The sequence below is a fragment of the Oncorhynchus masou genome, chromosome 8 (genome assembly GCF_036934945.1).
Source record: "Oncorhynchus masou masou isolate Uvic2021 chromosome 8, UVic_Omas_1.1, whole genome shotgun sequence".
Lineage (NCBI taxonomy): Eukaryota > Metazoa > Chordata > Actinopteri > Salmoniformes > Salmonidae > Oncorhynchus > Oncorhynchus masou.
In genome coordinates this window covers 15,573,697-15,588,404 of record NC_088219.1, presented here as the reverse complement: position 1 = coordinate 15,588,404, position 14,708 = coordinate 15,573,697, and the positions used below count along the sequence as shown (strand labels likewise).

General features: G+C 39.6%; 2 protein-coding genes across 2 annotated transcripts in view; one reads left to right on the top strand and one right to left on the bottom strand.

Annotated features, from left to right (window-relative positions):
- Nucleotides 1-64: 64 nt before the first annotated feature.
- On the bottom strand, nt 65-3,823 carry tex55 (testis expressed 55). The gene is made up of 4 exons (XM_064971612.1): nt 3,718-3,823; nt 2,264-2,401; nt 2,095-2,157; nt 65-1,496 (listed from the first exon to the last, which is right to left on the bottom strand). The coding sequence occupies exons 2-4, from the start codon at nt 2,399-2,401 to the stop codon at nt 1,437-1,439; spliced, it is 261 nt and encodes an 86-aa protein (XP_064827684.1). The 5' UTR covers nt 3,718-3,823; the 3' UTR covers nt 65-1,436.
- Nucleotides 3,824-5,381: 1,558 nt separating this feature from the next.
- The window catches only part of zbtb20 (zinc finger and BTB domain containing 20), a 42,755-nt gene continuing 33,428 nt past the window's right edge, over nt 5,382-14,708 (top strand). The window contains exons 1-2 of the mRNA XM_064971608.1: nt 5,382-6,078; nt 9,489-9,595. The gene's annotated coding sequence lies outside the window, so the exon portion shown is untranslated. The remainder of the gene's footprint in view (nt 6,079-9,488; nt 9,596-14,708) is intronic.

Here is a 14,708-nt window from a genome sequence, read left to right as displayed (position 1 = left end):
CTTTAATGACTGTATTTCCGCAAAACCAAAACTTAGTGGACCACCAAATTGGGAAACTGGTCCAAAAAGTGTTGTCATTGTTGCTAAATTTCATGTAGGCTGCTCACTTATAACAGTTCTGCCAAGTGCCAATTGAGTATGCCTAGGCCTATTCTGAAATGTGAAAGTATGACCAGGTTCTTGGTTTAAAGTTTATCCACAGCATACTGTATGTCATAACTGGATGATCACTTGTTATAACCATAGCATTACGTTTTTTTTGTTTTCTCAATCTGCCATGGCTTGCGGTCTTTACAATGATTGGAGAATCATCTTGACACATGAAAAACCTAGATCAGATAGCGTGCTTCGCTTGATCTGTTACTATGTGAACTACACATGGTATAGGTCTGTCTCCATGGTGACATAACATGGCACTTTCTTCAGTCCTCTTGCTATGATGGCTAACAGACCTAGTTACCATGGTCCTTTCTATTATCAGTGATGGGCTTAAAGAAGATAGAATTCAAATTCTGAAGAATTACTTTGAATTTAAATTCTGAAGAATTATTGTTTCCCCAGAGTCTCATTATTTACAACGCTGTGGTGCCACAGGGGCTGACTCAAATTAAATGAAACGCATCAGGAGTTTCAAGGTCGATGTGTTGCTGTGGCAGACAGATAGCACAAGGGCCTGTAGTGGCCATTCCTTCACAGGCAGAGTACAGTACGTTTTTCTCAAATTAAAAAGTGGAGGAAGAAAGTGGGAAAAATTATAATATTAAGCATATAGGTTATTTTCTGAGATTAAATAGGCTAGAAAGGGAGGGAGGGAAAGGCTAGGTGCCCAGATGATAGCAATACATTATAGAGATAGAGAAAAAAAAAAAAATTTCTCAAAAGATTAAAAGAGAATCAATAATTTTGTTTTGATTCATGTTGTTAATGCTTTTTAATGAACTCTAACATACAATTTATGAAACGTTGACTTAATGTCTAGAAAACGTCTAAACACAGATTGCTTCATTATAGTGGCTCATCTGAATAGCCTATTTGGTGACTGGCTGAGCATTGAACAGTCTGCCTGGGATACTAAATAAAAAATAATATTTGTTTTGTATACTTCTGTTGCAATGAAGTTATTCTGCATTTGAGATATCAAAATTGTATCACAAGGTTGTTTGTATGTCTGGTCTTGCTAAATTGTCATTTGGACTATAAGATAGCTAGCCTACTTCACAATCATTGCCATTTTACTAAGACTTGGTCTATAGATTGCTGAGGCAGTTTATAGTGTAACATAGCCAATGTGTATTCCTGTGAATGGCCTATGCTCGCTGGTGATTTGGAGTCCCCCTGGAGATATACAGACGACACTGTGAGCAATGAATGACATTTTACTCATGATTGAATGACGCAGGTGCCTTCTGCAGTGCATGGTAGAACAGGCTGCTAGCCTACTCTATTTTCTCTGGTTTGCAGTTGGATTCTTCTCTGTTTCGAATCTTCAATTGTACCTGAGCAGGAAAAAGGGTGACTTTCCATTACTGAGCAGTTATATCCTTAAGCAGTAAGGCACGGGGGGGTGATACATGGACAATATACCATGGCTAAGGGCTGTTCTTAGGATAAGGAGTGCCTGGACACGGCTAAGGGCTGTGTATATTGGTCATATACCACAAACCCCCGAGGTGCCTTATTGCTATTATAAATTGGTAACCAATGTAATTACAGCAGTAAAAATAAATGTTTTATCATTCCCGTAGTATATGGTCTGATATACCACGGCTGTCAGCCAATCAGCATTCAGGGCTCGAACGACCCAGTTTATAATGTAGGCTACATTGTGAGGGGATTCATGGTGACAATTACAGGGACCCAACAACAACCCACCACCTCTGTTAAACAACCCACCTCTCACCCTCTGCTTATATGTGGCAATACACACAGGGTAAAACAAAAAAAAGAGCAATGAAAGGATTTAAAAGAGTTCAGGTTGCCTGGGCAGTATTAATGCCTTGATGCCAAGATCCCAGGCAAACATGTAATAGGCCTTGTTATTATATCTGTATTGTCTCTAGGCCTTTATCTAAAAACATAAAGGAGTCATCTAACCTGTTCTAACATGAACTGAAGAGGATTGTCTGGCCTGTCAAAAACCAGGTTCTCAGCAATCTCCTGAAGAAAGATCACACAAAAAGATGATTCGATTGGAAACACTGTATGCCCATGTTTCATGATCACCAACTTTTGTTTCACTTCAGAAGTAAGGTGTTTTTCTCACCTGAAAGATCTGAAGAATTTGATGACTTTCCATGTATTTTACAGAGCGCTCATAGGGGTCAAAGTAGGATGGCACAGAACGTGAAGACAGTTCAGCCGTCTCTGTTATAAGCACTTTGTCTGTTGCTGGGTCTGCCATCTAAGCAGAGAAATGATTACATTGTCATTTTTCCATACTGCATGATATAACAATCCAAAAACCTGTATACATGACTAGGAGGAGTTTCAATGATTACATTGGCATGAACAATGATGAACAATGGTTATTAGCATCACTGTCAAGCATCACTAATTTGGACGGTTCTGACTTAGAATATGTGGACAACTACAAATATCTAGGTGTCTGGCTAGACTATAAACTCTCCTTCCAGACTCATATTAAACATCTCCAATCCAAAATTAAATCTAGGACCGGCTTTCTATTTCGCAACAAAGCCTCCTTCACTCACGCCATCAAACATACCCTCGTAAAACTGACTATCCTACTGATCCTCGACTTCGGCGATGTAATTTACAAAATAGCCTCCAACACTCTACTCAACAAACTGGATGTAGTCTATCACAGTGCCATCCGTTTTGTCACCAAAGCCCCATATACCACCCATCACTGCGACATGTATGCTCTCGTCGGCTGGCCCTCGCTACATATTCGTCGCCAGACCCACTGGCTCCAGGTCATCTATAAGTCTTTGCTAGGCATACCAGCTCACTGGTCAAGATAACAACACCCACCCGAAGCACGCGCTCCAGCGGGTATATCTCACTGGTCATCCCCAAAGTCAACACCTCTTTTGGCCGCCTTTCCTTCCAGTTCTCTGCTGCCATTGACTGGAACTAATTGCAAAAATCGCTGAAGTTGGAGACTTATATCTCCCTCACTAACTTTAAATATCAGCTATCTGAGCAGCTAACTGATCGCTGCAGCTGTACACAGCCCATCTGTAAATAGCCCAGCAAATCTACCTACCTCATCCCCATATTGTTTTTATTTACTTTTTGCTCATTTGCACACCAGTATTTCTACTTGCACATCATCATCTGCACATCTATCACTCCAGTGTTAATTTGCTAAATTGTAATTACTTCGCCACTATGGCCTATTTATTGCCTTACCTCCTCATGCCATTTGCACACACTGTATATAGACTTTTTTTCTATTGTGTAATTAACTGTAAATTTGTTTATTCCATGTGTAACTGTAATGTGCTGTTGTTTGTGTCGCACTGCTTTGCTTTATCTTGGCCAGGTGGCAGTTGTAAATGAGAACTTGTTCTCAACTAGCCTACCTGGTTAAATAAAGGTGAAATAACAATAAAATAAATAAAAAAGTGACAGGTTGTGAGAAATGAAGAAAATAGAACGTGGGTAATTGCGTTCTCTCGCATTACTCTATATCAGCACATAACTTCATGAACAGTAAAACGAAATGACTGAAATTCATTGACAAACACCCACCTTTTCGTATGACAAGTTATTGTTTTTCCTCAGTTACTACAAAATGTCAATGCCACTGATCTTTAGGCGCAGTGGTGGCTGAATGTGAACCTCCCCGGGGCGGGTATTTGACGTTTCCCCAGCAACTGTAAACAAGAGCTTTTGTGAAGTCATTTATACAGCTTTCAACGGCATAGAAAGGCGCCTAGTTGTGAATTTGAGCTATTGCAGAGGACACCCGTCTGCCTAGTAGTAAAGAAGTGCTGGATACGGGATGTCTTAGCAATATTCTTCCAATACCTTATTTTCAGTTGAACAATAGGCTTATATAAAATGTATATTATATAAAATGTTTTATTATATATTATATATCAATCATTCATGGAACAGCTCCAAATGCCACTTATTGCTGAAATAATTTAGTTCATTGCATCAATAAATGGTGCTGTGTTTAACATAATAAATAACTGTAGAAACGATTTAGACCAGATGAAATCCATAAAAACGATTTAGACCAGATGAATCCATAAATATGCCTGCAATGCCTAATTGATTTTAAAGTGTTAGGAAATGTTCAAAAGAATGGTCGTTGTATTCAGTTGGTGTCATGTCTACAACCGAATACTGTTTTTATTTTTATACGTAGGTTAATAGTCTAGCAGTTAACAGCCTCTGTGACACTGAGTGTCCTCCCCTGAACCCGTAATAAAATCACATACACATATCCGCCAGATGGCGCTCGTAATCAACTAAAAGTACACGTCTCACAATATCCGGAAATCTACAAATCGGGATGAACATTTAGGCTACTGCCATAAGAAATGGCGTTTGTTTGACGTAACACACAGCTAGCTATACTGTACATTGTTTGTCGTTATGAGATTTGTCTTGCTGTACTAAGCGAAAAAGGAAATGCGTTTATTTCGTTTTAATGGGCAACATTTGCTCAATGGTTCTCTTCCTGTTGTCTTTCCTAATCTAATATAGTAGGCCGAAGCACGCACATTATTATTACGCTATAACACACGTAGCCCAATTATCCTACAACATAGCTTTATTCATGAAACATAACCTCCTGATCAACATCATTCCGTATGAGAACGTAGATGATACTTGGGATTTTGCAGATACGTTCAACATCGTGGTGTTTGTTGCCTGCAACTAATACCCCACGTTTAGAATATACAATAAACATTAACTTCAGCTCAGTTTAAGGTTGATTATTCCAGTCTAGACATCAGACAAGCGCGCGCACACACCACACACACCTGTCACTGTCTAGACGAGGAGGGGGCACACGGAGGGGGTACGAGGAAAGGGGGGTCACTATTTCTTTATTTCTTGCCAGTCAGAACATACTGTAGGTCTGTCTATATGTGAACGCATTGGAGAACAACATTTTTTAATATTGCTTTACTCAATCTGATTGGCCAGCTAAACCGTCAGCATTTTTTCCCCCACTTGGCTTGAGGTCAGCTAGGGACGTTGAAAAATAAATAAATGAGAAAATAGAAATGCGTAGAAAGTGAAAGACACGGCAGGCAATCTAGCTTGTTGGTACTAAAAATGATAGGCAGGTACGTCATCCAATATAAAGCTGCAAACCAATCGGTAGCGGTTACTGACAACGACATTGTCCAATGCAAAGTACAGACACATGATCGACATAATTCTCAATTGACTGCCCTTTTGATCGAGGATGGAATATTGAGACTTGAGAGTGCTTCTGTTTAAATTATAGACCAAGTCATAATTCCAATATAGGCCTGCTTCATTATATTTTAGGATAAACGCTTGTAAGACGAAATGAACACTTGATGACAACTATAACAATGATTTCCTTAGAGAACATTCTGCGAACAAGACATACATTCTACATGGATGAGCATTTTAAGACCCAGAGAGCAGAATTTAATTAAGAAACTACAGCCTTCGGTTGTCCATATTGGATCAAACAATTTCCCCGTCTGCGTAGGTGGAACATTTACTATTTCAGAGCCCCAATGGAGCCAGTTTCACCGTCCCACCGCGCTCCGTAGAGAGGGTATACGCCTCAATGATTGGGGCAAAACCACGCTGACCGATATATCTTCCAACCTACACCGCTCAAGAGATGGCTCTCTGTTCCAATCGTAAATGAAAAGGCGTGCCTGTCCAAAATATTCAACGTATAGTTAAAAAATGGGTGGGTACATTTTAAACTCGTTTAGGTCCTCTATGAAGGTAGGCTGCAGCGTGTGTTTATTGATGAGATGAAAGAAGATGGAAGTGAGAAATGAAACAAAGTAAGGGAAAATATTAAAAAACTCGAAGCCTTGCCGGGGAAAAACCGGGGAAGCTGCAAAACGCTGTCGCCACTGGAGAACAAGCTTAGGACAGCAGGTAAGAAATAGGAAAAGTGAGGGAAGGGGCGGGTGTTAATAGTATCTATGTTAGGCTATTTATAAGAAGAGAAACGACAGTTATTCCCAATATATGAGATATACAAAACTTAATTGTAAGTGAAGCTTCGAACATAGCCTACGGAACATTTTCCGCTGAGTTCCATTGCCTCCATTTCTTGATTTCCCACCAAAATATACATCAGAATCAAAAAACTTTATTTAATTCTAGAGGCTCATTGAAGTAGAATTTAAATGCAGAATGACATATGCTATTGTGGGGTTTATTGATTGCAGACAGTCTAGTTTTACAATAGCCTGGTCCGTTTACATTGCACCCGACAAAAAAGACGCGCTGCACACTGTCATGACGTCCCAGGTTGTCATCTGTCATTATTCTCAACATCAATGCTTATTTCCTTAGTTTTACTCCTTCCGATTTTTGACAGAGATATTAATTGTGTTGACTCAGTTCTACTTCTGTCTGTTTGAAAACGTCATTATGAATGAGACACCATGGTTAAAAATGGATGAGACAAGTGAGACAAAATAAGGATAATTTGCTCGAAACATCTGGAGTCCAGTGCAGGCGGTGTAGTAAGAAAAGCGGAATAAACACATTTATAATGGTCTTTAATTTGTGAATGAGAAGGAGCGGGCATGCAATTTAAAACCACCATGTAACTCAGTCTGTTAGCTATTTTCCCGGACTATGCCCAAATTTGCCCAACCTTTATCAAGTCAACACTTGTTGGCACGAAATGGAAGTAAAATTGCAATAAAACCCTCAAACCAATGTTTTGGCACATGCTGTACCAGAAGTTAAAATTGGGATGCATGGTGTCTGACATTTGTCAAATTAAATTATACATTAACATCTGCCTGACTCAGAAAGGTAGCCTACATTTTGAGCCAATATCCTCCGCTAAAAGTGTAAAAGACAGTGCTGATTTAGTTCACCGATAAAAGAAAGATTGTCCATCTGCTCTGGATTTTGGTGCCATGTTTTACAAAATGAATGCCCTCTTTTATTGTCACGATCTGTGTTGCGCAATTCCAGCTAGGCTATATTAACGCACATGACCGTATAGGAAATTAGAAGAGGGACCATTTTAAAAAGATTTTAATCTAGACATAATATATGAGTAGTTTATAATCTACTTCTCACCATTTCACCCATAAATGTGGCCTATGAGAGACCGTCCGATTTGTATTATAAATTACAGCACACGGGTGCTTGAGATAGTGCATTTGTTCATCAAGAGGTTGTCTTATCCACTGAGATGTGGGCCTACCCCCGAAAGCAGAAACAGTTTTATTAGTTTTAACAATTTTAGTTACGTTTGATTAGACAGTTGATCACTTGGGCAAAACATCCTGTCCATCTCTCAAAGTTGTTGAGACTGTTGCCTCTGCGCCGCATGTGGATTTCAGCACCGGACTTGGGCATCAAGGTTAGGAGTATAGCCTATTAGAATGAAACGGCAGAGAAACATCAATCTTCGAATCTTTTGAGGTGATTGCAAAAGATAGGACTCACACAGCACCGGTTAGGGAGTTGACAGCACATTTGAAACACTCAAAGAGATGACCTTGGGGGCACGATTGACTCAATATGAGCCCCCTCGGTAGGCCTATGTGTTGACTTGCTCAATAATTAGACCAAACTCGGACTACACTATATGATCATATCTACATTTTTTTCGCTGAAATATCAGATTTTGCATAATGGTACAAATGTTGCACGTTGAAGGGGTTTTTGGGTGAATAATAGGCTACTGTAGGGCTATATCACGTCGTCCATTATGTCAAACTTTATTGAATCAGTTAGCGATTGTCCACAATGGCCTTTTCGGATAATTACATTTTTAAGTAGAACTTGTTTCGGTTCGGCTTGTATCCCATTCACCCCCTTACAACTCCCTACTAATGGTTATAGACAACTATTGAGTATTTTCTGACCTATAGACTATATATAATAGGCCTACTATATGTAGCTTGATATACCGGTAACTCCACAACAGAAACTTTGCTTGCCACTGTGAGTTGTGACGAATGACCTGCCACACGTTTTGACCGCGCATGTATACTGGCTGCTACTGACATGTGTGTTGCGTGTCGCATCTCCTCCCAAATACATGTAATTTGGTCGTACTTGTGACGTCATAGACCACACCCAATGAACGTTAAATTGCGATCAGATATTTTGTGGATATATAAAAACAATTGGGCTCAGAAGTAGCGTATCACTATGGATGTTCAATTATTATTATTATTATTAATATTATTGAGAGTGCCATAAATTGCTGGTATGCAGTCTGTGCTCTCAGAGAGGTGTGAATTACTCAGCACCTATAACTCTGATTTTTACGAGGTTATATAGTTGACAGGTGTAACTTAAATATTACACAGGTCTTTATGAAGTGAAAACATATTCAAAATTAATTCACAGCCTTTCTTTGGACTGATGCCAATATGTCTCATTGTTGGGCCTATACTGCATTAGAGGCCTAAGTCCTGCAAACTTTGGATAACAATCACTTCACAGAATCCTGAAATTGGTATAGCCCTACATATGGCTAATAGGTTTTCACTAAATGGTCCGTGAATCATAGGCTGTTTTCTGTATACATCATGAAGAATAGTGTCATGTGTGCTGAACTGTAGTATAGCAAACATACATTGAGGTATCCGTTGTTTGAAATGCCTGTTGACAAGGAGCCTCAAGATACACATCTCAAGATAAATCTCATAACTCAAATGTACATTATAAAGAATAATTGTACCCTCTAATTTTTCTGTATCATGATCCATTTTCCCTTTGATGATGAGATGGAGAGAGGCTATTTTATGTTAACTATTTTGGTTTGATATGGCAAGTTTGGACTGAAAACATCCACTATTGTAGTGATTTGAGGATGTGTGCAGAGTATGCTATGATGGATGAAATTGTAATTGTTGTAATAAGTGCCAGTATCGTGAAGTATTGCAATTTAAGCCTGTTTGCTGGCACATTTAGGCCTATTCTTTAGAGGGAGTTTGGCATCCAGCATCCATCTATGCTGTTCCGTTTCTGTTCAATCTGATTTTCATACAGAGTTCATTAATTGAACCACAACAGATAGTAAACAGGCCCAGTTGTCTCATTGTAATTGTAATAACAATAACAGTGTAACTACATGCACATCATTACATAGTACCTACAACTATCACAACATATTTTCAGTTTGTGAAGGAAAAACCTTTTTATTCTGGCTACAATTTAGAGAGGCTAGCAGAGTTGAAGGAGTTTGTTTGCAAACCAATGTCTTACAAGAACTCTTCATATGAGCAATTAGTAAAGAAAAACTGTTAAATTCAAGATGTCAAGCTTTGATTTATGTAATAATTGATTCAGTATTTTGTCCATAGCGATAGTTCTGGATTGGCTCACGAAGGCACTGCCAGGACATCAAATGTGATCTGGGATGTCATTGCCAGGTGGGGAGGTTTCGGAGGCGTCCAGTTTAAATTGAAAGGTAAGCCATGTAGCCTAGTTGTGCTAACAGAACAAAAGTATGATGAAAATGTAATGGTATACCCTTCAGCTCTCCAGGGTACCACGTGCTTGTTTGTGTGGTTAATTCCATAATCAAGCAATGGGTTCCAAATCTTGTTTAGAAATGTATTTGTTAATGGATTACAAAGCCAGAGGAAAAATGTATTTGCCGTTTAGTATGACTTCCTCTCCACTTTTGCACATAGAAAGGATTCAGCCTCTCAGTTTTCATAGTTACAACTTAGAACTGATGTTCAATCAAAGCTGCCTCCTCGCAGAGAGTGTTCTGCAGGGTTAGCAAGCCCAGCTGTCAGCTCTCTGGCAACTGGTCACTCAAATATTGACATATTGAGATATTTGTAAATGGAGGACCACTCTTATAGTGCCTCCCCTCCGCAGAACGCTGGGGCCTCCCCTTCTCTTCAGCACAGCAAGCCTTTAAACTGCAGACATAGAAAACCCTCAATTAGCTAAACAACAGCCGTGTTGTTCTCATTGGCTGAGTAAATCAGTAAATGTGAAACTGAGGCTCCCCGACACATTATGTAATGATATTTGAGCATTAGGCTATAATCAACTAAGAAACGTATAATCGTGTGTAATCTGGGGCACGGATGACAATATTGGTCATTTTTTTGAAAGCCCATTATAGGCCTTTCAGGAGCACGCTGTGAGATGTCATGCTGGAAATGGCTCATTTTAGTCCTGAAATATATCCTGACAATTTGAAGATGTGTGAAATTCAGTAACAAGTTTACATTACCATATCATGTCCTCTTAAAGATACTTAAAAAATATTATTGTATTTGTCATATGCGCCCGAATACAACTGGTGAGGAGTTTACAGTGAAATGCTTGATTACGAGCCCTTCCCAACAATGCAGAGTTTTAAAAAGAAAATAGTAACACAAGAATAATTAAATTAAATACACGAAATAGCAAAATTCCGGGAGTACCAGATCAATATGGAGCTATATACAGGGAGTACCAGATCAATGTGGAGCTATATACAGGAAGTACCAGATCAATGTGGAGCTATATACAGGGAGTACCAGATCAATGTGGAGCTATATACAGGGAGTACCAGATCAATGTGGAGCTATATACAGGGAGTACCAGATCAATGTGGAGCTATATACAGGGAGTACCAGATCAATGTGGAGCTATATACAGGGAGTACCAGATCAATGTGGAGCTATATACAGGGAGTACCAGATCAATGTGGAGCTATATACAGGGAGTACCAGATCAATATGGAGCTATATACAGGGAGTACCAGATCAATATGGAGCTATATATAGGGAGTACCAGATCAATATGGAGCTATATACAGGGAGTACCAGATCAATGTGGAGCTATATACAGGGAGTACCAGATCAATGTGGAGCTATATACAGGGAGTACCAGATCAATGTGGAGCTATATACAGGGAGTACCAGATCAATGTGGAGCTATATACAGGGAGTACCAGATCAATATGGAGCTATATACAGGGAGTACCAGTACCAGATCAACGTGGAGCTATATACAGGGAGTACCAGTACCAGATCAATGTGGAGCTATATACATGGAGTACCAGTACCAGATCAATGTGGAGCTATATACATGGAGTACCAGATCAATTTGGAGCTATATACAGGGAGTACCAGATCAATGTGGAGCTATATACAGGGAGTACCAGATCAATGTGGAGCTATATACAGGGTGTACCAGATCAATGTGGAGCTATATACAGGGAGTACCAGATCAATGTGGAGCTATATACAGGGAGTACCAGATCAATGTGGAGCTATATACAGGGAGTACCAGATAAATGTGGAGCTATATACAGGGAGTACCAGATCAATGTAGAGCTATATTCAGGGAGTACCAGATCAATGTGGAGCTATATTCAGGGAGTACCAGATCAATGTGGAGCTATATTCAGGGAGTACCAGATCAATGTAGAGCTATATTCAGGGAGTACCAGATCAATGTGGAGCTATATACAGGGAGCAGCAGATCAATGTAGAGCTATATTCGGGGAGTACCAGATCAATGTGGAGCTATATACAGGGAGTACCAGATCAATGTGGAGCTATATACAGGGAGTACCAGATCAATGTGGAGCTATATACAGGGAGTACCAGATCAATGTGGAGCTATATTCAGGGAGTACCAGATCAATGTGGAGCTATATACAGGGAGTACCAGATCAATGTGGAGTACCATATCAATGTGGAGTACCATATCAATGTGGAGCTATATACAAGGAGTACCAGGTCAGTGTGCAGAGGTACAAGGTATTTGAGGTAGATATGTACATGCGTTCAGGGTAAAGTGACTAAGCATCAGGATAGATAATAATAAGAGTCAAATAAAGAACAGAGTAGCAGCCCTTTGGAATATGAACATGTAAAGAGTAGCCTTTACCTAAAGTTCAAGCAGAGGAGGAAAAGTGAGCTTAAAATATTTTATTCAGTAGTAATTGTCTGAGCATATACTCTATGAAATGATTTAATCTTAATAGTGCTATTTGCCCTAAATTGTGTGACACAGATTTCTCTCACAGGCCTAGCCTACATGCAGAAATGTTGTGTGACACAGATTTCTCTCACAGGCCTACTAGCCTACATGCAGAAATGTTGTGTGACACAGATTTCTCTCACAGGTCTAGCCTACATGCAGAAATGTTGTGTGACACAGATTTCTCTCACAGGCCTGGCCTACATGCAGAAATGTTGTGTGACACAGATTTCTCTCACAGGCCTAGCCTACATGCAGAAATGTTGTGTGACACAGATTTCTCTCACAGGCCTAGCCTACATGCAGAAATGTTGTGTGACACAGATTTCTCTCACAGGCCTAGCCTACATGCAGAAATGTTGTGTGACACAGATTTCTCTCACAGGCCTAGCCTACATGCAGAAATGTTGTGTGACACAGATTTCTCTCACAGGCCTAGCCTACATGCAGAAATGTTGTGTGACACAGATTTCTCTCACAGGCCTAGCCTACATGCAGAAATGTTGTGTGACACAGATTTCTCTCACAGGCCTAGCCTACATGCAGAAATGTTGTGTGACACAGATTTCTCTCACAGGCCTAGCCTACATGCAGAAATGTTACCTCACTCTGCTACATAGAAGTTGGTGGACTTGTATTTTGGCTGTTGATATGATTTGTAATTATTTTAACATTCCTAGTTTTGTATTTGTGGTTTAAAACTTTTGTACTTAGCATATTGTAGTGTCATTGCCATTAGCAACCATTATTTGACTGCTGCCAAGGACATATGCCTAGTATGCCAAGGAGGTAATAAGCGTGTGTCTACGTCATGTGAAAGTGTTAGAAAGAAAGTTGAGGGGTATGTGCCTTCCAGTGCTAAGTGTACTACAACCACTGCTATAGGAGTTACTCTATTTTCACAGGAAGAAGAGTTGTTAACACATGTTACTGATGGAAAATGAGGAAGAGGGTAAAACCACAACACTATTTGATCACTAGGCTTGATCATTTATTTGACAAAACTATTAAACGTCACAATAGTGACAAGCGTGTAAACTACCAAACTCTGGTAATTGACTGGTTAGTTGGCGTTCAAGCTATTGTCGTGGAAAATCGGTTCAAATATAACGCTTACAAGAACTTGTGAAATCAAATAGGCTTTTAATACAAAGTATAGCAAGCCGGAGTGGTCCGCGGAACACACACCGCTTCCCAGAGCCCCGGCTCCTGTATTTATACACATATAGCATATGGGTCCAACCCATATGCAGATAAACATACTTACCCTAATTCCTCTGCCACCATTATCTTTTTAGTTCAGGCTTCCTGCTTGTTCACGCCCAATAACGCCCATATCTGCTTTCCGTTAGATTATAATGCTGGCAAGACCCTTGCTTTGTCCTAAAAATAATATACATTCCTCTATTCTATAGGCCTATGCTTTGGCCCTGCACTTAGCTTAATGCGTTTTTTGTATGTGTGTTCTTATCTAGGATCAGCAGACTATGTGTTTCCTCTATCTTTAGCGTGTCCAGCTGTCCTAAAAATAATATACATTCCTCTATTCTATAGGCCTATGCTTTGGCCCTGCACTTAGCTTAATGCGTTCTTTTGTATGTGTGTTCTTATCTAGGATCAGCAGACGATGTGTCTCCTCTGTCTTTAGTGTGTCCAGCTGTCCTATACATCTATGTGTTATCTATGTGTCTCATTTACTCCCACACTATCTGAGAAGATTGTCGGCTGCTGTTAACATTCTTACCCTGTGACAGTCACTTAGGAGTCTAATCCTGACTTGAGAAATGGTCATATAACTCAAATAATACTTGAGATAGCAAAACCCAACTGGTTTATCAAGTATAGGTGAGACTTTGTTGAAAGGATTTCAGTTAGGCAATATTCTAGTTTATTTATTTGCCAGTACTCTGTCAATCAGTTTTCTGTGCCAGATCTAAGGTGACTGCTTCTTAAAATGTACAGTGAATCGGCTTGATCGTCAGATAGGGTGAATTCAACCAAACCCACACTGCAGCCAAGCCGCACCATGGAAAATAACATTTCCTTTTTTATGTCGTGATTTTTTAGATAATATTTGAGTTAAAAAAAACAACCCATTATTATTCAAACCATGCATTTTCTCAGCACACCCCCCCCCCAAATACCACAGTGGGGGTGTTATAGGATTGGCAAACATAGCACTAACACTTGTTAAAATATTTAGTGAACTTTAAGGTAGATTGTCATTTCTCTCATGTGAAGATCTAAGGACTGTGTAACGTACAGCCATTTATTGTTTCAGAATCTATTTTAGCCTGTACGGTAGTGTCTCTGTACTTTCTTTGTGTGCTTGAATTCCTTAAACATGTATTTTATTTGGGCTAAAGACAGGGGCATGTAAATACTTCTCCGTCTTACTCTTTAAACATACACGAGGGCTCAGGCATTTCACCGATGCCAAAAATGTATCTTGGTTTCTAATAGGGAAATTGTATGTTTGCCAAAGTGCATGTGTGTCCTTAGCTAACCCTTCTACCCATATGGTTTTCTACAATTCATGGTTAGATCACTGTGTGTTCAAAAGGGAACATATCTGGAGATGGTTTAAG